The 23,135-nt window shown below is 31.9% G+C and overlaps 3 protein-coding genes across 4 annotated transcripts; 1 reads left to right on the plus strand and 2 right to left on the minus strand.

Annotated features, from left to right (window-relative positions):
- The first annotated feature begins 220 nt into the window (after positions 1-220).
- Positions 221-7,615, plus strand: LOC11409054 (protein REDUCED WALL ACETYLATION 2). Of its 2 annotated transcripts, none has more exons than XM_003609779.4 (16): positions 221-597; positions 739-830; positions 1,449-1,595; positions 1,707-1,763; positions 1,855-1,927; positions 2,945-3,103; positions 3,331-3,480; positions 3,568-3,823; positions 3,906-4,027; positions 4,335-4,421; positions 4,520-4,608; positions 4,699-4,761; positions 4,963-5,019; positions 5,480-5,576; positions 5,652-5,810; positions 7,077-7,615. In XM_003609779.4, the coding sequence occupies exons 1-16, from the start codon at positions 565-567 to the stop codon at positions 7,080-7,082; spliced, it is 1,647 nt and encodes a 548-aa protein (XP_003609827.2). In that variant the 5' UTR covers positions 221-564; the 3' UTR covers positions 7,083-7,615. The 2 variants fall into 2 exon arrangements, with proteins under 2 accessions (XP_003609827.2, XP_024637865.1); XM_024782097.2 differs by having other exon boundaries at positions 1,452-1,595.
- A 1,926-nt stretch (positions 7,616-9,541) lies between these two features.
- Positions 9,542-10,487, minus strand: LOC25494123 (uncharacterized). The gene has a single exon (XM_013602868.3). It carries the CDS (start codon positions 10,210-10,212, stop codon positions 9,754-9,756), a length of 459 nt encoding a protein of 152 aa, XP_013458322.1. The 5' UTR covers positions 10,213-10,487; the 3' UTR covers positions 9,542-9,753.
- A 3,601-nt stretch (positions 10,488-14,088) lies between these two features.
- On the minus strand, positions 14,089-15,694 carry LOC25494124 (desiccation-related protein PCC13-62). Its single transcript, XM_013602869.3, has 3 exons — positions 15,389-15,694; positions 14,949-15,174; positions 14,089-14,646 (listed from the first exon to the last, which is right to left on the minus strand). Exons 1-3 carry the CDS (start codon positions 15,679-15,681, stop codon positions 14,266-14,268), a joined length of 900 nt encoding a protein of 299 aa, XP_013458323.1. The 5' UTR covers positions 15,682-15,694; the 3' UTR covers positions 14,089-14,265.
- Positions 15,695-23,135: the final 7,441 nt, after the last annotated feature.

Here is a 23,135-nt window from a genome sequence, read left to right on the forward strand (position 1 = left end):
TTTATATATAAATCAGAAATCGAACCCTGGTACAAACACCCATTTTACTTTGATATATATGTAAAATTGAAAAGAAGGCAGAATAGGCCTTAAAAAAAATGGCAGAAAATAAATGAGAAATTTGGAGAGTTTAATGAGAAGATTATCAACACTGGTAATAATAATAATGTAGTGGGGGTAGTTGGGGTGTGGGGGCACGCGGGGAATGAACTGTAAGTAAAAACATAAGTGTCGGTGATAATGATGATAGATTAATGCGGAACTCGATCTCCCAGCAGCAGTATCATATCAGATTAATAAACTTGAATTCAAATTACAGAAATCAATGCAAATTGTCGGTTGCAACGCACTTCCATCCATAAACAACACAAGTCAAAATCCTCTCACATTTTTTATTCAAGTGACTGAGTGAATTCTACTTGCACTACACTAAGCATTTTGCTTACACAAAATCTCTTCATTCCACATTTATTCTTCACTAGATCTAGCCGTAGATCACCGTCGAATGCCGCTTCACTTCTTCTGAATTCAACCGCATCGGAACTCCTCCTTGATATTCACGAAATGCATATTCTCAGTCCTGTTACTCCCGGTCAGGTTCGTTTTCGATTTCTTCTCTCAGATCTTGCACCGTTTCGTGTTATTCATCCGATCGTTACTTAGTTCCGTTTATCGCAATCGTTTCTTCTGATTTCGTGCGATGTCAATTACTGATTTTTTGGATTTTGATGCTTTTAGGTTTCGTTCTTGCTCGGGCTCTTTCCGGTAATTATAGCATGGATATATTCCGAGATTTTGGAGTTTCGCAAAAATTCTTTAACGTCCAAAGCGTAAGTTTCATCCATCGGTTATTACTGATTTTTTTTTTTTTTTTTTTGTGTGCTGTATTATCTGTTTGAACATTTAAGTTGTTTGAGACTTTATGAGATTATTAGCATTGTGTGTATTTTTACTATATCTGGCTCCTTTTAATTGTTATGATATATCGTGGCTACCGTTATGCAATTTCGAATTTCTAGTTGCTTTTTTAAACTACATATTTCACAATTGAAAGTTTGATAATCTGATCATACTTAAATTGAGTTATGCAACCAATGAAGCTTTGACTCCGTGACACTAACACGTTAACACCGGTAAAAATTTGAAAAAAAATTAGTTAATTGAATGTAATCACATGTGTTGGTGTTGGACACCAGACATGCCTTCTGTCAGAAGTATCGGTGGCTCGGTGCTAAAAAGTATGCAACCAATTAATTGAGGCTGCAATATAATGAATGTTTTTAGAGGTCTCTGCAGTGGTTGAGTATGATCATGAGCCAATTAAGTGGTAAAGTGTTTTGGGAGAGAGAAGTCTTGTTGGATGGTTTATGTTTTATCCAATGTGTAATGAAGGGGAGGAATCAAGAACTTGTTGCTAGTATTTCTTATGGTAGTTGTTTATATTCTAGTAGGCACTCGGACATCGGTTTAGTTGAAGTGCGCACTGATGTTGTTAAAGATGAAGAGACAACAGTTTTATTGGAGGGAGGAGCTCTGCAGCCAGCATCCCCAACTCCAAAAGCTCGAAGCTTCACTGCTTCAACATCGATTATTCGGTATTAATTCATGTAGCTCTTCTTTTTGCTTGCACAAATTGTGGTTCTATATTTCTGTCTCTGCTTAAATGAAAACTTACGCATGTGCTTGGCCATTTATTATTTCTTCAGGTTCTTCTTTTTGGACGAACATTTCCTTCATGAAAACCGTTTGACACTTAGAGCCATGTAAGTGAACCATTTTATTTATATGACAAGATAGTTAAATGTGTAGATCAAATTACTAACTTCTATTTCCTTCACTCATTCTTTGTTATAGGTCTGAATTCGGTCTTCTTTTGGCCTACTACTATTTGTGTGATCGCACGGATTTCTTTGGCTCATCAAAAAAGGTTAATAATTTCTCCATGTTACTTCCTTTTTGTCTTTTTCTCGATACCTGGATCTAAACATGTGATTGAATAGTCAGTTCTGTAAGCAAATATTGCAGCATGACATTATAGTTCAATCCCTCCCAACTGTTATCTTCATAATGTTTCAACATACTTGCATCTTTTGTATTGTAGCACTTTATATTTCTTTCATTTGGGTAATCATCGATAGACACCCACCTCTAGTACTTATTGAACTTCTATCATAATACCACCAAATACTGGATATAATTTTTGCTTAATTTATATGGCAAAACGGATCGCACAGTGAAGAAAATAAGAATTGGTTGCGTTATTATAAAAATAAAACATAATTAGATAAAAAGCTGAAGGCAATATAGGTATTAGAAAGAAACATTCCAGTCCCTAATAAAACCTAATTAGATAAAAAACTGAAGGCAGTATAGGCATTAGAAAGAAACATTCCAGTCTTACTGTATTTCCCCGATTTTTCACAATCTCCCCCTATTTTGAAAATCTAAATTGATCTCCCCTGAATTTTTGTGGTTTGGAATACTTGGGTGGCCATTTGAAATTAGGAAAAATATCCAAGCGGGTCGGACCATTGTTCTGGAAGAGTTAACTGCCAAAAGATTGAACTCAATCGTTAAGGGGGATAAAAAAGAGAGAAAAAAAAAGGTGTGAATTACTTGTTGCATTAATACTTGCACAGTTTACCCCCTTAGAAGCAATTACCTGTTGGGTCATGAGGGGAGCCCGGGGACCATTACCCAATGCATTGTAATGCTCATCAACAACAATAACCTAACCTTATCCCACTAATGGGGTCGACTACATGGAACAAACCATGCCGTAATGTTCTATGATAATATTATATCTCAATCCTACTCAGTGTAATGCTCACATTGTGTGCCTTATCCATAAAAGCATTAGTATATATTTGAAAAACATGTTTTTCATGTGCCTTTCATGAATTACTGATATGATGTTTTTGCTGACAATCATCTGTTTTTGCAGAGTTACAATAGGGATCTATTCATCTTCCTCTATTTTCTCCTCATCATAGTTTCAGCAATAACTTCATTTACAATACATCATGACAAGTCACCATTTTCTGGGAAATCCATACTTTACTTAAATAGGCATCAGACTGAAGAATGGAAAGGCTGGATGCAGGTTGGTCACTTTTTCAATTCATATTTCATAGGTAGTCTCTTTGTTATCATCTATGATGGAAATACTTTCAGATCCACGTTTACTATAAAGGAAGCACCATTCAGTTTTGGCCAAGAATTCTAGATTTTTTTCATCATATACACCAATTATTCAACTCTTATGTAACTAACATTTCACATTTGAAATTGACAGAGTTTTTTTTTTATTTTTTTTTTTAACAAACACAGGTATTGTTCTTGATGTACCATTACTTTGCTGCATCTGAAATCTACAATTCAATCCGTTTGTTCATTGCTGCATATGTTTGGATGACTGGATTTGGAAACTTCTCATATTATTATATACGTAAAGATTTTAGCATGGCAAGATTTGCTCAGGTATACCAATTCCTAGAACTATAGCATTGCTATTCACATTTGGTCTGTACTGACTGTAACATCTTCTGTCTTTTTCTGGTTGAACAGATGATGTGGAGGCTTAATTTCTTGGTATTGTTCTGCTGTGTTGTACTTAACAACAGTTACATGTTATACTACATCTGCCCCATGCACACTCTTTTCACTCTTATGGTTTATGGAGCACTCGGTATTCTCAACAAATATAACGAGTTTGGGTCGGTCATTGCTGCAAAAATTGGTGCTTGCTTCTTGGTTGTTATCTTAGTATGGGAGATACCTGGAGTATTTGAATGGGTTTGGAGTCCATTCACTTTCATGCTCGGTTAGTAACATTTTTGATGTTTGGGTGCACACATGAAAGCACAGCAGATCACGCTGACAGGAATATTTCTTTGAACTTGCAGGTTATACTGATCCTGATCCATCTAAATCACATTTTACCCGCTTGCATGAATGGCATTTTCGCTCAGGGCTTGATCGATACATATGGATAATTGGAATGATATATGCTTATTATCATCCAACTGTGAGTTTCTCATTTTATATATTTGAACAAGCCAAGACAAATCTAACATTCACCTCCATCCTCTCTGTTGAGTGATGATTTTGAAGTGGCAGACTACGGCCTGGTTGGGATGATCTTCTAGCTTATAGGAGTTTCTCAATTTAATAAGATTATGAGGAGCCGTTGAAAAAATTCGTAGTTTTTGCATGATTCTCAATATTTTTTTTCCCTGAAGTGTTTCCTGAGAATCTTATCCAAACAGTCTCTATATTCTACTTCTGCCTCTTTTCCTTTGAGTACAGCATGTTAGTAACTATCACATGAATAGGTTGAACGATGGATGGAGAAATTGGAGGAAACAGAAATTAAACGCAGAATATCAATCAAAGCTTCTGTTGTGCTAATATCTTCAGTGGTATAATATTTTAAGTGGTATTCTTATTATACTACCAGTACACCTTCGATTTGTCTAATTTTTGCGGCCCTGACTGTTTGATTTTTTCTCTCTTACAGATGGGTTATTTATGGTTCGAGTATATATACAAGCTGGACAAGGTCACGTACAACAAATACCATCCTTATACCTCATGGATTCCAATAACGTATGCCCATTTTTCCTCATGTATTGTTTTTGGGCCTTGAGCTATTCAATACCTTTCTAGTAATTAATGTGCCATTTATTTATTTAACAGGGTTTACATATGCCTGCGCAATATTACTCAAAGTTTCCGTAGCTATTCGCTGACCCTTTTTGCGTAAGCTGTCTTTGTAGACCACAACTTTTATTATGCTCCTTTCCTTTGCGCACATTTAAAAATGCACACAGACATGTATATACTCAATGAGATAATTTGTACTGCATGTTGTCAAGTATTTACGTATTGCACTGCGGTAACTTTATTTTGTTTAATGTTTTTAATTTGTGAACTAACTTCCTAATGATTCTTTGCTCCTAGATGGCTCGGGAAGGTTACACTGGAGACTTACATATCCCAGATTCATATCTGGTTAAGGTATTCAAAAGTTGATTTCTTGCTTTTAGCTTTTACTGGTGCTTCACTAGATATAATTCATTTATAGTTTGATAGAGTTGAGGGGGTATTTGGTGCCCACTTAGATGCCTAACGATATTAGATTCCTAGGCATGAGATACCAGGATGTTAGTGCACGTAGAATTCACATGTTTGGCATGACATCCCATAGATCAATGAATTCATTGATGTGCGTTTAGTTATGCCTTTCAATGCCATGATCTTTTGAATTTTTTGTTTCCTTTTTGACATTTAACTTATTGATCAAGACTCTACATTTTACGTTAATCTTTTTCATGTCAATGGGGAAAATCCTTGACAAAGACGGGTGCATAGTTACATCCTCAAAAGGATTTATGTATGCATTCCTGATGCAACTTGTGTGTGTAATTTTTTCGTTGTTTATCCTAATGAATTTTTTCCCGTCATCGGTTGATTTCAGGTCAGGCATTCCAGATGGTCAACCCAAACTGTTGCTTTCCCTGATCCCAGATTACCCAATGTTGAACTTCCTGCTTACTACTTCCATATATGTTGCAGTAAGTAAACACCACTGTTTGATTTAAATTCTTTATATTGGTTTATTCTGGATTTAACATTCTACTTTCCTGCAGATTTCCTACCGGCTCTTTCAGCTGACCAATACACTGAAAAACGCATTTGTGCCTAGCAAAGATGACAAGCGCCTGATACACAACCTAATTACTGGGACAACAATCTCAGTTGTTTTATATTCGTTGTCCTTTCTCTTCCTTACGATACCCCAAGTCTTGGTAAGTGTTATTACACTGACTGGATATGATCTTAGTCAGTTGATTATCCTTGCATCCAAGTCATTTTCTGTTTACCATGTTAAGTTTATTATATGTTTTGCTAACATAAACTAATACATGTGTGGGAATCACATAAGACATTGGCATATGGTTTTCGTAGATTTAAAATAACACAATATGGGGGTAACACAATAACAAGGCTGGCAAAAAAGTGATGGGAGCTGGTATTTTAATTACAGAAAAATGGGGACAACCCTTATTATAAAGATAGAAGATTGCTCCTCATGTCTCAAATACCAAGATAGATTCCTCCCCTCTTATTTATTTATATCACTGCCTAGTCTTCTACTAGTTGTCTGACCAGCCAACAGGGATTACATACCAATATTCCCACCCCCAAACATTCGTTTTGTAGATTCTACTTCGGTGTATTTTACAACTGTAGTTTGAACTTAAATTGAATGGGCTAAATAAATCATACCTGGAGGGTCTGGGGTGCCGATGTGCCATTACATAACACTTAATAATTTAGTTTCAATTGACCCAAAATGCACCTGGAGGGTCTGATGTTGGTGGAGGTCTGACTGGATGGCCTTCTTTCGGAGCCCGGTTTTTGGATAGAGAATCAAGTCTACCTTTTTTCCACTTGTTCCTTTTCTTCTATTAACCAAGTCCTTCCACAGTTCCACCATACCCCTGGAAACATTTTTGTCTTTTACTATTTCTGTTTCCTCAAAGTTGGTTTCTCGCCTTGCTTGTGATTGTGATACCATGTTCTTTTCCTCCTCTCTCACTGTAGTTCTGGTTTTTGATCTCCTTCTATCTTCTCGACCCGATGGTTTTTCTATCCTTTATTGGATCCAAAACCTCAATTAATCTTCTAAAAACCTGCGACCTCTTTCCTTAACTCTCCAAGAATGTCATGATCTTGTTATGTATTTTGGCTGAACTTGACAACCCCCGAATCCATTCATGTGCACTACCTACAGCCCTGTGACTGGAGCACTGATGATATTTATCCATGACATGGGACATTCCCTCTAATCCCTTCCTCTTATTTATTTATTTATTTATTTATTCAGCATAGCCCAATCCTCTGTAGCTAACTAAGAGGGTTACCAATAAGAAAACTGTATGCATGCATGCCCTATAAATAAGTTGCAACATACAGTAAATGAAATGCAGTCCACTTACGTACAATAATTTGAATTTTATATTTGCATGTTGTTGCTGTATGCATCTATCTGAATACTCATAAATCTGCAGGTTTGAGTCTGTAAACATGTACATTATATATTGCAAGCTTGTGCTAGTTTCCAATGTACACTGAAAAAAGCTGTGCAACTGATACTTGGTTTGTCAAGTCAAGTAATTCAAAGAAAGATGTAAGTCTTCACACTCCTCCATGACCACCGCCCACAAAAAAATCTACTAAAGGAAGAAGGAACCCTTTCTAATAGGCTAGTTGCTGCAATTTTTGAAAGTTGGAAGTTGTATAGAATATAGGTGAGAAGAGGGCAGAGTGGATGGCATGTCTTTTATTAGTTATGCAACCTCATTCTTTTTGTCATTGTTGTAAAATAATAACGTCTGCAATACCATTTGCCATTATGTCAGTTAGGAGGGGGTAAGAGTTGGAGGAAAGTGGGGTGAAGGGAAAGATAAGAGAATCCCTCACTTTTTCTGGGAGTACTTATGAGTATTTTTTGTTGTTGTTGAGATTATAATAAATAGAATTAATGAATTTGGAAATTGATTCAAAATCATCCAAAACCTTCCTGCAATGCATGTTTCTAGTTTTCCCATATTGGAGGATTTTACAGTCCAATGAAGAAAAATAAAATCCCATACAAGGAGGAAGACAACTCACCCTTCCTTCCCTTTCTTTTTCCCTAAACGCCCAAATAAAGTTATAGTGAGTTAAGTAAATATTTTGTGGTTATTATCATCTATTCTTAATTAATTACATTTAGATATCATTTTCTTGGAATTGGATCACCTCCAGCATGTTTTCTACTGCCATCTCTCCTGTGTGATTTTCAGTCGTTGGATTAAATCCAACGGTGCTGACATAAAGAGGGGAAAAGGTGATAAAGAGAGAAATATCGGCTGAGTTTTTTTTAACGGAAATGCTTTTTACCGGGAAATCATCCTTCACGAAATCTACGCAACATGTGTAAAAGCTAATTCCTGAATGTTTTTTGTAACTGCAACATGTATAGGAGCCCTCGCTGTTGGCTTTCGTGATGCATTCTGGATGAATTTTCTCGTGATGTATAGCATCACTCGTTTTTTAATTCGCCCATCTTTATAGCCAATTTGGGAGCAATTTCAGTATCCTTTCTCATTCAAAATTGACTTCCTCCACACCAGAACAAAGGTATGTGATTTAATTTCAACATAAGAAAAGATGTGATGAAAGGGACAATAATAAATATGTGATTTAATCTAGTCCATCTTTAACAATAGTAGAGAAAAGAAAAAGTAATTCAGCATAGATTACCAACACGTTTTGGGAAGAAAAAAAAATCCAAATTTGAGAAATAATTGCAGGTTTTTTCCTTTTGGTCCAGTTGAATAATGCAGCAATTGATTTTTGAAAATACAAACACCATCAACTTTAAAAACAAAGATGAACACTGTATACATTCGATGCACAGTGCTTTAATTTTAACAATTTTCTTTTGCTTCTCACTTCATAAGTCGGTAACGGAATTGGATTAGAGTGAGGCAGCCGAGAAGTGGTGGTGATCTTGTAATTAGAACGTTTTGGGGAAGATGAAGACTAAGCCAATTTACTAATTTTAAACCTTTTTCCTCTAGATGAATCGAAGGGCTCAGATGAGCGCAGGATAGAAACTAGAGAGAACCTTTCAGAAGAGGATCCGGATCCCATTTTCTTAGGGGAGATTTAGATATCATTATTACCTAGCATATTTTTGTTTAGATTAAAATACACAGAACATGTAAAAGATATATTTATCACAGTGTACCAAAATTAAGTGGAGTAGAAAATGTCTTTTTGGAGATATTAGTGTGTGTTATTCATGAAGTTATTTTTCTCGCGAATAACTACATGATAATTTTTTATCGTAAAAAATACTATATGATAATTTTATTTTGTTTATACTCGATATAGTTTTTTTTTTTTTAAGGAACTGATAATTTTATTTTGTTTATACTACTTGATATAGTTTCTTTTTTAAGGAACTTTTGAGATAGTTCTGTGAAGTGAATGAAGTCTTTACTTTACACATGTTTGTTTTCTCCAAATATTAGATCCAACAACAATTTAAATGCCCCTACTTTTTTTGACAGAAATTTAAATGCCCTCATTAGTAAGAATCATTTTTTTTTTTTGAAAGATAGTAAGAATCATTTATTGTTTCTAATTTCTTCATTTTAATTAGAATAAAAAATAAAATATACATGAAAAGGCCAAGATGTATTTTTGTTCCCCTCCATAGAAATCAATCAATTAACGAGTTTGATCGTATTAAAAGAGACATGTTGGTATTTATTTAAAATAATTTGGTAAGAGTTTGTTTAAATCTTCTTTTACTTTAACACAACTTAAACTTTGAATTAGTTGTATTTATCAACATTACACACACTAACAAAAAATTTACCACATGTATCACCTTGTCTCCATCGCAAATGCTCCTTTCAATCAGAATTTCGGCTCTTGAGGGTGACCCTTGCACTCATCACTTCTAAGATTACGTGAACAATTTGGAAAGAGGACAATAAGCAGTTTATTAAGCATATTCTTATGGAACAAATATTGCTTAGCATATTCTTTTTCCGGTACCCTCTCATTTTACAGAGGTTCCCAATTTTCAATAAACTACAAACAACAAATAATAATAAAAATATATATACAAGTGCATCACGTCAAGCATAATATGATGTGAATAATTATCATGACCAGTTTTTGCACTAATTAATTAATTACAATTTGATTTTCCTTGTCTTCAAGTTTCCCAGCTTGGAACAATGACACTGGAAATGACATGGACAAACCAACCAAAGACTTGAAGGTGATGAAGGATCCACCTTTCTTAACTGGCTTGACATAAATCTCCTGCAAGGTGAACCAAACCAAGAAATCTCTAGCCTTAACGCCAGTAAGATTCTTGATCTTGTTTGGCTCCACATAAGCAGTGACCACTGAATCATAGCAAACAAGGATGTTATCAAACTTGCTCTCCATCTTCTTCCCAAGCTTGAGCCAAACAAAGCCTATTTCCTTCACGTGCCCACATTCCTCAATGTCCTGTATGGTTAACAATCCATCTGGTAGACCTTTTTCTGCTAGCAAAAGAGAGAACTTCTCCCTGCAAACTTTGTCACCATAATACACCTCAGCTTTGGACTTCAATTCATCGGTTAACAAAGGCATTGTTTGTGCTTTGTGTGTTCAAATAAAGGTTTTTGGTGTTGGTGGTGTTTATTGGGTGGGAGAGCTAGGACATTAAAGCAATGGATAAATTTTGAAGTTTTAGGCACTTTGGCCAAATTCAGCTTTTATAACACCTGAAAATACATATATGGATGGGACCGACCAATTATTGTGTCACTATATTTTATGTTGGGACCAAACAGTTCAACCTAGGTTCTTCTTTTCTTACCAAACGGTCTAGATAGAGATAAGCTTAAGAGGTGGATGTATTTTTAACTTTTATCAAGCCCTCTTTTTGTGGGAAATGTTTCTTTTCGATGTATCGTGAAGCTTGGGAAATTAGAATTACGAAAAGTTTTATTACTGATAAATTTATAGTTGAAAGTGAATTGGACTCCTTAATTAAATGGTCATCGATTCAATCTCCAACTCTTATATATAAAAAAATTTATTTAAAAGAAGAGAATTCATTTTTTATGCCTTACGGAAATCCCGACAGAAGTTAGATTCAATTAAATAGCATGCTAACCTAAAAAATGTGCGCATTAAAATTTGATAATATCTCTAATAAAACATTTCTGGTAAAGATACAAGATTTGTTTTTTTAAAAAGACCAAAAATATATATAACCTATTAAAACTATTAAAACTGAAAATAGATTCTTTAACTTTGAATTCTCTATGCGAGAGAAAATATAAGATGAGAGAGAGCGAGAGAAAAGATAGATGTCTTTCAGGTGGCATTTAGGGTGGGTGAGGCAAAGAATTTCCCATTATAGGAAAGTTAATTTTGACCCTTAGATCAAGTAAAGAACACATTTTTATCATAGACTCTCAACACTATATCTAACCACTCATCTTCTACAACAACTTTTCCGTTTCCCCCACCACCTCACCAGACCTTCTCTTTACATCCCCAACTTCGACTGTTACCTCTGGACTTTGGTCCTCCACCAATGCTGACAATTAGATGAAAACCCCGTTTAAATCTAACAAAAGTTCATGGAATTATTATGCTCAACATTATTATGCAAACAAAAGTATCCCTCTCAAAGCTGTAGTGCGAGTGTCTAAATTTAATTCGCTGTTCTTTTCTCGAAGCTATGAACCAACATTGTTTTTTAGGAACACCCAAAGTTAAGAAATTAACAAATAAATTATCAACCTGATTGAATTTAACAAAATAAATTCAAATCAACCAAAAATATAAATTTACAATACAATTTTTTAGATCTGGCCGCTTTTTGCTTGCACCTCTCCACAGAGAGGTGACTTTTGGATTTTGTAATTAAATGGCTTTCAATGTATGAACCGTGCTAAAATGGGTATCTCTGTGCAATGGGTTTTCTAATTATGAAAATGGTTTTTGCAATGAAGTATCTGGTGGGGAGAAAGTAGGGAAATGAGTTTGCAGAAGATGGATAGTTAGATATAATGTTGAGAGTCCATGGTAAATATTGACTATTAGATAAAGTAGAGAACATAGTTTTATCATAGACACTCAACACCAAATCTTTTTTCACACTCACCACCAACTGTCAACTCTCTTTCTTCCTCTCCTACTCGTGAAACAAAAAATATGGATCTTTTCTCATAAGTTTAGGAAGCTATCAAAGACAAAAAGCCAAGAATTGTTTCTCTTCAAAACAAACCAAGAACGGATTGTTTGTCTTCACAGTCACCAATCACCACTAAATCTTATGCTTGCTTGACAACATCTTTCAAATTTTAATTGATAAAAAATTCACAATCCAGAAAAATCATGAAACTAACATAGGGACTTAAAATCTCAAGAGAATTGCGTTCAAGGGTTAAAGAGAAGCACACTCACCACTAACAAAGCTTGTAACTTTTCTTAAATTCTAATTGAAATTTCTTCTATGATGTTATGTTTTAATTTTTATTTATGTTTTTTTTTTTTTTTTGTGATTGTGATTGTGGAGAGAAACTCATGCCCAAGGAAATTTTTTGTATAATGATTTAGGTTCATCATTTTAATTCTGAAATTTTGCCATTAAAATTTAGAGAATGGTTTTTGAAAAATCTATTTTTTTTTGTCACCAACAATGGTTTGAAGGAGAGGAAGAAGAAGAGGAAAATATTTGGTGTTGAGTGTCTATGATAAATTCATGTTCTCTACTTTATCTAATGGTCAATATTTACTTTCCCATGGTGGGAAAGAATTCCTTCTACCCACCTTAAATGCTACTATGGGTCAGGTCAGTTTGACATTTTTTTGGTACTGGTATTATTCGATTTTTTGGGACTGGGTGGTTTATTCTCATTCTTATTCTTTTGTTAGAATGGCATCATTATTTTATACCTAGGATTTTAAACCTATTTTGATGTCGGTGAGAAACAGCAAACATTTGAACAGGATACGCAATTTATGGTGCGGTGGACGGTGGTGGTGGTAAATATTTTTTCATATGAAACGGATTAGTTTTTGAAAAGGTTATTTTCTTGGTAAAATATTATATATCAGTTTGTATTTTTGTTTGGAGTGTCTTTCTTTTTTTCCTTCCTATTAGGGCTGACAATGAACCGAATCAACTCGAAAATAGTTCGATACTCGATTTGATAATTGGTTCATGAATCAAATGAGTCGAAATTGAGTTGAAAATTAAGCTCGTTAAATAAATAAGTTGAACTTAAACTTAGTATGGTTCGACTCGTTTGGTTTATGAACCAACTCGACATATATACATATACAATTTTTTATATAATATAGGATTTCTTACAAACTTCTTCTAATAATTATGCACTTTTTTCATATAAAATATTACTAATTGCTAATTTAATAAAAATCAACGATAATTGTAATACTAGAAAGAGGGAAAAAAGTTAATGCTTTCACAAGGCTTTAAAACAAAGTTGTGCATAAAAATTGTCCCACATCGGGGAGTTCTGCAAAAGATTAGAGAGGAGAAGTATATATAAACAAGCGGTGCATTACAAATACAACATATAAAATCAATACTGGTAGTATATATATGCTACATGTAGTATATATAAAGTGTTGCCACCTTTCTAAAGGTTTTGCATTATATTTTTTGTTCCTTTATAGGTTTTGTATTTTTAGGTCAGACATGAATTTTTGACAAAAAAATCTTTTTTCCAAAAAAAAGGTTTTGAAATATGCAATTTGAGCAAATGAGGTGAACCTACGAGTCGAACCGAGTGGTTTGTGAACTTTAAACGAGCCGAACTCGAGCTAGAAAAAAGATTCGTTTTGAACTCGAACCGAGTTTTGAGCCGAACCAATTCTTATCGAGTCGAGCTCAGACAGATTCGACTCGACTTATTTCCAGTCCTACTTCTTATACTATATGCGCGGTGCGCATATACAAAATACAAAATAAGGTAAGTTGACTCTGAAGCATGGATAGCCCAAGAAGTGTCGGTATTGGATACGCACCTTTGTTGAATATGCTTCGTACTACACGTACTGAACCTTATCCATTTTTACTTAGTTTATTTGCCGTAACTGATGTAGTAAAAAACGTACAAAAGGTGGAAAAATAACCAATTTATTTTTGCTTTTATATTGTATTTCAATTCTCTCTCAATTTGTTAAAAGTAATGGAGGTGATGGACCTATAAAATAAATCTCGGAACCAACATGATAATAGGTATGGTTAAACATAATTAAGATATGAATAATATTATACCATTTTTATTAAAATTGAATTTCTTTTCTAAACATGTTTTTAAAACAACAATGATAATAATTTACTTGAAACATCTTTTTTGGATGTTTTACAGCAACTATTCGTACTTTCACTTTTTAAAATTTATCGTATTACGTACTGGTACATATGCATTATAGGTAATAGGTAAGTAACCCTCAAAACAATAACATAGAGATTATTATAACTTTTGTCAAAAGAAAAAGTAAATTATTATAACTCAACTTGGAATATCGTTATACAACAATCTCATATGAGATTTATACTCCTTTATTCCGACACCTCTTATACATTGTTTTTTATTATAACTTAACATAGTTTATTTATAGTTACCTCTAAGACATTGTTTATTTTAGTCTTAACTCTTAACCTATAGAAGTAGCTACTAGACACTTAGCTATACGACCATCTGCTCCCTTAGGAAAGAAGCCACCAGGAACAATTTCATATCGACCATACACTATCCTCAATATTTCTTCTGGAGTCCTTGAATATGAAAGTGAATTTTTGTCACCAGCAAGTACATTTCCTGAAACTTTACCTTCAGCACCTTGTGATATAGGGACCTCTAGACCCTCATCTTTTACGCCTTTGTTTCCTAACTTATTTCTAAGCATTGATATGCGATTTGTAAACTCTTCAACAGTTATTGGGTATGGTAACACCTTTAATTTTCGACGTTCATATAGCAACGTTCGAATAACTGCATCTTGTCCTGACTCTACTGCCAAAAGGCTTGCAACAAGCTGCATATCATAAGAATTTGCCAACTTTAAGTTCACATAAGTTGTGAAATTCATCTCTAACTTATTTCTAAGGTGTAGAAATTTTCATCATATCGCATTTGATCCAATGATGAAAATTAACTTGTGTATGATGCAAAATTTATCTCACTTTTGCACATCGAACTAAACAGAAATGTATAGCATCAAATTGCAAGCATTTCAAAAAATAATGAGACATTTTCACTTTCGTGGTATATATCAAATAAAAACTCCTTCAAGATTATAAAGGATTTGATAAAGTTAGATAAGTTAGGCTAATATACCTTCTTGGACGTAGATTCTTGCAATTCAGGAATAGCTCCAACATATCCAGTGAGGCCAACATAAGGAATAATGTAGGACGCAAGCAAATAATTGATGGAATTGGCATAAGGGTCGAAAGTTGGGTACAAAGGTTTCTCAAAGGCATTATTCATCACTTGTGCAAATGATTCCTTGCTTATATTTAACAATGGCCTAGGAAACCCTTTTACAGTACTCTTTATGGCCCTGCATGCAAAATCAGGAATATTAATAAAACTCTACTTTACAAATCAAAATATAAAGTTGTAAAAGATTTTATTATAGTCCAAATTAACAATGTCACATTCCTATATAAAAAAACGTTAACAATGTCGCACCAATAAATATAATTCTACATCATTAATAAAAATAACATGTGATAATAAAATCTTCTAACCAATTTAAACTTTTCTAGTGTAACCTTATATGTCCAACTTCCTGCAAAGCAAATTGGAAGATAACATCTCTAGTGAAGGTGTCCAAAAGGGCCATTTTGGCTCCTATGGGAGGTGGTCCTCCTTGGGCTAATTCTGGTGCAACAACATCCAATCCATGACCCGTAGCACCAAACAAGAAGAACTCTGCCTCTAAATATTCTAAATTTAGAGGGAACTCCAAAAGATCAACATCAGTTATATTGATGTTAGAAGAGTATGATATTGGGATAAGGAGGGAAGTCAGCAAAAAAGCAATGGAGGAAATGTGAATCAACATGTTTTTGGATAGATTTCATTTGTGCCTGGTGATGCATATATATATATATATATATATATATATATATGGAATTTGATAACGTACATCCATTTATTTTTTACCTTTAAAAAAAGACATTTAATTTTTAAATAAATAAGTACTTTAGCAACTTACAATTAAAAAGTGGTTAAATGTACACGTTAAGGTACAATGGTACATGTTGCTAAAAAATAGGTGGGTGTGAGGTAGCGGTTCCAATAAATATTTCATATTTGTTAGAATACACCTACTCAATTTTTAGGAGTGTGTTAGCAATTGATAACCAAAAGCTTGTTAAATACATCCTAATTTTTTTTGGTAACCGTTAAATACATCCTAATTGCGCATGCTGCTAAAATACTATTTCATAAAAATTAGTAAGTGTATTCTAACAAAGTACTCCTCTATCTTATAATAAGCGATCCTTTTGAGAAAAAATATGGTTCCAAATTATAATTGTCTCATTTCACTTATCAATGCAATATTAATTATTTTTGGCTAAAATATGGTTTTAGTCCCTGCAAATATGCCTCATTTTGGTTTTAGTCCCTGGTAAAAAAAAAATTGTTTTTGGTCCCTGCAAAGTTTTTTGTTTTTGGTCCCTGAAGGGACTATTTTCAAAAACAAAAAATTTTGCACGGACCTTTTTTAAAAACAAAATATTTTGCAGGGACCAAAAACTACAAAATTGGTTCAGTTATAATGTGCCACGTATGCAAATCATCACAAAAGTGGGGTCAGGGACTATTTTCAAAAACAAAAAATTTTGCAGGGACCAAAAACAATTTTTTTTTTACCAGGGACTAAAACCAAAACGAGACATATTTGCAGGGACTAAAACCATATTTTAGCCATTACTTTTTTCTAATTATAACACTCATTTATACTACTTTCATCATTCTCAATTCAATATATTCCACTTTCAATTTATGATAATGGTGAATGCACTACTACTTGACAAGAGCACTTAAAACTATTTATATCCCTCTTTCACTTATAAATTTTTCTTAATATATATGAAATAAACAAATGACTCACTTAATTTGAGATGGAGGAGTAACATTTAGTTACTATTAGTTCAAAATAGTAAACTTGAGTTTATAGTCAAAATCAAGTGAATATATCTTGCTAACTTACGCATTCATAATTTTAGATGTGTGTAAATTAATAATCATATATACATACACACACATACGCACATAATATTTGTTGATACTGCTTTCACCAATTCTACATCTCATGCGAGGCCCACATTCACACCCTCCAACAAACAAAATATTAAGAGAGGTTGAAATTTAAGGTTGACTTGACTTGATGTGTGGATGGATAGGGTGCCAAGTGCCAACTAAACATCATTCTACATATATTGTGAACACATGATGAATAATAAAACAACGTTTGTTGATTTTTCTAGGTTTGGCAGCAAAATTTTTTATTTTATTTTATAAAATGCATGTGTTGCATCATGCATTTAATGACCTTGCCTGCCAAAGGTACAAGCACGCCAATAGTAGGAATTTCACTCCATTAAATAGCAAGTTTCCTTATACGATTTGGGCATAAGGAAGGATCAAAGTAACACAACAAATCTAGAGAGAAAAATAGGGCAGCGTTTAATATGGGGAAATTGACATATTTCCTCATGTTAGATCAATTTAACAATGACCATAGATTTAATATCAATAAATACAATACTAATGGATAGAATTGCTCTTAAATGTTTACCAATAACTTGGATGGATATTAATATTAAAAATTATAATGTACTATTTTTTAAAATTGTACAAATCATCTAGTTTTGATAGATTTATAGATTTGGAACATGTAGAAAATTGTGTCGTTTTTGGACCCGTTTGTAGTGGATTAAAATAAAAGTGATTTTCACATAAAATAATTTAGAGATTTTGTGAAAAATCAGAATCTATTTTGCGTTTGCTTACCATAAGAAAAATCACTTTTTCTAAACAAATAATTTAATTTGTTTGGATACACCTATATAAAAGGGATTTTTTTGTTACAAAATTAGTTCAATCTTTTTAAATATATTTTCTCTCTCCTCTAAAAAATCTATTTTTTGAGAAGATGCCCTTAACAACTTCTCATTTGATGTTGTTTTTAGATTTTTTTTAGATTCTAATTTTTTTTAAAAATTGTAACAAACGGATGCAAAACTCTTAAAAGTGATAAATTTTTTTAAAAAAGTGATTTTTTCCTGAAAAAAGCTATAACAAACGGGATCTTAGTTTTCGTTACAAAGTTGGTTTTTTTTTTATCAAAATAAATATTTCATTTTTCTTTATAATTTAAAAAAAAAATCAACAAATGTTAATAGTTAGTTATTAGATCAATGTTTACTCATTTGTTTCGGTTTATGTTTAATATCTCTAATTCATTTAATATTTAACTCAAACCAGTTGATGAACTATCAATGTTCCACTCAATTTATTATTATTATTATTATTATATATATATATATATATATATATATATATATATATATATATATATATATATATATGGCAATTTCTACGGTACACTTAAAAAAATTGAGTGTACCGGTACACCCATATATTAAATGAATAGTTTAATGAATATTTTTTTCTTAGAAAAAATATATTTTTTATTAGTTACAATTATAATAATTATATTTTATTTTTCAAAAGTGTTGGCAAATCAAAATTCAATTTTTTTTAATTTTTAATATTCATATTATTGAATATTGATTATTTTTTTTGGATAAAATGTTAAAAAAATTAGTATGATTCTTATAAATGATGAAATGATATTTTTTAAAATATAAAAGTCGATAGACATCTCTTTATTACATAAAAATGATTGTTAACTTATTGAATTATGAAATAGGTGTACCGGTACACCTTAATTTAAGTGTGTACCGTAGAAACTCCCTATATATATATATATATATATATATATATATATATAAATCATGTAAATGTGTTTAATTTCTTTTTGTAATTGGTTGAATTCTCCATGAACTTCTGGAATTATTTTTTCAAAAAATGGGAACTATTTGTTTGAGTTTATGTTTAATATCTCTAATTCATTTAATATTTAACTCAAACCATTTGTTCCACTCAATTTATTATATATATATATATATATATATATATATATATATATATATATATATATATTTAAATACGTAAATGTGTTTAATTTATTTTTGTAATTGGTTGAATTTTCCATGAACTTCTGGAATTATTTTTTCAAAAAATGGGAAATTTAGTTTTAATAATGATGACTTTAATAAGTGATATTGCTTATTTTCAAAAAACGTGTTTTTTTACTAAAAAAAAGTAATTTTATTTTATTTTTTCTGAACAATTAATATTATTTTAATATAAAAAGAGTACGTTTTGAATTTTTATTTTTCGGAATGATTTTAAATTTCAATTTGGAAGCGAATGTTTTCATGTTAAAACAATTATTGAGAATGGTGCTGAGAATAGATATTATATTTTTAAACAATAGTGTAAGAAAAATAAGATGCATCTCCCATAAAGAAATAAGCAAAATAATTGGAGTGAAATTATGATTTAGAATTAGGGGTATAAGTTGGAATAAAAAAACAGGGAGTAAAGTTGATAACTGGTAAGACAAAATTAGTCTAAGATGGGGAAATTGATCGATTTGCCCATGCTAAAACAAGCCAAAAAATATACATGAAATATAGAGTGAGAAAATTGGTGAGCTTCCATTTTCTGCATCGCTTGTATTTGTTGAGTGAGAGAAAAAACTTAAAGAGTGGAAATAGTTTCCTCGTCAAGTTTCTTTTAGTGCTTTCTACTTTCAAGAGAGTTAATTATTCTCTTCTTCTATATCCAAGGAGAGGTCTTATAATTCAGTGAAAAACTTTCTACTCTTCTCTTTTTTTATTTTTTATTTTAGTTGCATGATATCAAATATAAGCAAAAAAAAAAAAAAAAAAGCAAACAAAGTAGATGTAGCTTGTTAAATTTTTTAATTAGATACATCAATTTTATTTGACTTTTTTTTTACTTATATTTAAAACTTTTTTTTTTTTGAGATATACTTATATTTAAAACTGGATAGTATTATTTTATTACTCTTGTATCCAACATATTTCACATTTCAGACTCATTTGATAATATTAGTTCATGAAGTTACACAATGCAATGCAACGTGACTTAAGAAGGTAACCAAGTCATAGGAAAGTTTGATTAATTTACACGTGTATTGGTATGTTCGTATAAGTTGGCTTTAAAAACTAAAGTCAGCTTGTTTTAATGGAGAGGGTTTGGCGCCGGCCTGTTGATCTAGAAAGTGTTTGGTGCCTCTTGATTATGATCTAGAGAGGGTTTGGCACGACCTATAGGATAAAAAGTCATTTTGATTTTTAATCGTGTGAAATATTTTATTATAGTTAATAAATGTATCAAAATTATAAAAACGTTCTCGAGTGTTAAATTTATTAATGATTTTATAAACGAAATTGATCAACATAAAACATATTTGAGAACTAAATTAATTTTAAGATGTATGAACGTTCTCGATTTTTATTTTTTTTTTTTACAAAATAATTACAAAAGTTATATAGTTAAAAATTTACAAGTCAAAAGTGTTTAACTTGGCCACTATTCTAGGTTCACAAATTGTTGATCGCTCAAAGCTTGAATATAAAAAGAATTGTGTGCAACCTTTTTTCTAATCCTGGACTAATACACTACAAACTTTATTCTCATCTTGATGAAAACAATGAAAATGAAGATGATCACCATTCACTATGATCAAACTAAATATTATTATTACGTAGGTCATAATTTAACACATCATTATTTTCTCTGATCATTTTGACTTGTATTCAAAATGATTGGGTAGAGTTTTTGACATTTTATGTAATTGTGTTCAAATGCAGATTTTAACGACGGGAACTATCTTTCTATAAAGCTTCAAGAACATTAATCAAGTGATGCACACATGACTTTAATGAATAAAGATTATTTTTTTTCTTTGTTAGATATATATATTACTGAACAAAATCTAGCAATATATGTATATTTTTGTTCAGTAATATAGGTATATCACTGTTGAGACTTGAGGGCCAATGATGGGAGTTGAGATGCCATTGTTGAAGGCCTTGGAGAGAAAGAAAACTTGTACTGAATAGTGGAGAAGATACTTCCCTACATAATTTGGAACGGGCTCTATTATTGTTGGCTGTTACATTTTCAAACTTGTATAGGTCTGAAGGCAGCTCCAAGGAGATACCAAACCTCTAATTTGACCTAAAACCTGGAAAAATTGCTTCAGGGAAATGATCAAATCGCAAGGTCTAACATTAGTTTGGGGTTTATGTGAATATGTGATTGAAGTCAAAATCTGGAAACTAAAGTGTATTGTGTTGGAATATTTTATTTGATTATATTTCAATATTAATATGTAGGCATATGTGTTTAGTTAATTATATTAATTAACTATTTATCAAATAACAATCTTAATTGATTAATGATTAAATTAAGTAATGATACACTTTATTTTTTAATTGGATAATTAATTGATATTAGTTTGATACATACCAAACCTAAAAAAACGTTTCGAGTCATTTGACCACAAAGAGCAACGTAGTAGTTCTTCAAAAGATCACATTCAAAACAAGCTATAGTCCAATAGAGGCTAAGCACTCCGAAGATATCTTTGAAGACATCAAAAGTTTTTTTTTTTTTGGTACAGAAAAGACATCAAAACTTTAATCGAGAAGAAAATGAATTTGGTAGCATTTGATGATCCAATTAATTCAATTTTCAAGCAACGACCTCATCAAATCATGAGCGTGCAAAAGAAGTTTAACAAGGGAAGTTACATGTGAGGAGTCGTCGAGTGGCGGAGCCAGGAATTATATAGAGTTTGGGCGAAGATTTTAAGGTTAATAGTGTTTTAGCCCTTATAATATATATCATTTTCGGTTTTACCCCTTATAATTTGAAGATTTTTGGTTTTGGACCTTCATGAATTTTGACTGTACGAAATTGAAGATAAGCAAAGGGGTAAACCGAAATTTCTCAAATTAACAGGGGGGGTAAACTGAAATTTGCTCAAATTACAAGGGGGGGTAAACCTAAATTTGCTAAAATTACAGGGGGTGAAATTTTCCATGAAGGTCCAAAACCAAAAAATCTTCAAATAACAAGGATGAAATTCAAAAAAAATATTTTACAGGAGGGAAAACCGAAAATGACCTATATTATAGGGGGTAAAGCACTATTAACCCAAAAATTTATTGCAAATTCACATGTGACATAATATATATAAATTCTTTCCTTCAAAATATATATATATATATATATATATATATATATATATATATATAAATAGTCATAAATCAAAATAAAAAAGGATCGTCATATTAAGTTGTTTGAAGGATTTATCGACAGTGGCGGATCTTGAGTTATTTTCTTGTGGGTGCCAAAATTCTATGAAATATATATTAAGCTGTTTGAAGATTTATCAAAAATGTTGTAGTGCTATAATTCACATGAATATGGCGCAAGGGGTGTGTGTGTGTTTGAATCCCTCTGTGACCTTTTTTGACAAAAAAGTAAATATATAACAGAAATATAAAAAAGGGAGAAGATAGAAGAGTCGAACACGCGACGTCTGGGAGAAAAAGTAACTGCTTTTCCACCGCGCTAATTGAAAAATAATGTAAATAACATGCCGGATATAATATATATAGAAACTTTGGGAGTACCATGGATCCCAACGAATATCCACCACTAATTATTGATTGAGCCCGGGCGACCGCCCGAGGTCGCCGGGCGGTGAAACCGCCTCTGGAGTCGTCTAATTCAAAAATAAAAATCTAGAAGAAACTTGCAAAAAAAGTAAAAACAATCTAAGTTAGCTAGAAGACACATGTCATTCATGCATCATTAGAATTAGTTTTGTTCATTTTCTACGAATAAAAGAACTATATTTTATACAAAGGAGTTCATTTCCGTTCTATAAATTTGCCTAATAGATTCACTAAAAAAAAATAAAAAAATATTGCCTAGTAGATAAAACATCCGCTCAGGTAGAAGAATAAACATATAATGATTTTTGATTGAAAGATACTCCCTCCATTCCTTTTTAAATGTTTTTTTAAGGTGATTTTTTCGTTCCTATTTAACTGTCTTTTTGGTGTTTTAAAGATATGATGTGTCAATTATACCATTTGTCAATTACTCTTATCTTTTTCAATAAAACTAATTAATGCTATCTATTTGAAAAACAAAAGTTTGTTTATTTTTAAACAAAGTTTGTTTCTTATTATCTTCAAATTTAAACAAAACTTTATTACAAATCATGGTTGCAAGAAGAGTTAAAATTCTATAAAAAAAAAGATTAGTAGCAATTTTAAAAAAATTAAAGTGCAAAGTAAAAGAACAGATTTGAGAGAAGAAAAATAAAAGACT

This window comes from Medicago truncatula, chromosome 4 (genome assembly GCF_003473485.1).
Source record: "Medicago truncatula cultivar Jemalong A17 chromosome 4, MtrunA17r5.0-ANR, whole genome shotgun sequence".
Lineage (NCBI taxonomy): Eukaryota > Viridiplantae > Streptophyta > Magnoliopsida > Fabales > Fabaceae > Medicago > Medicago truncatula.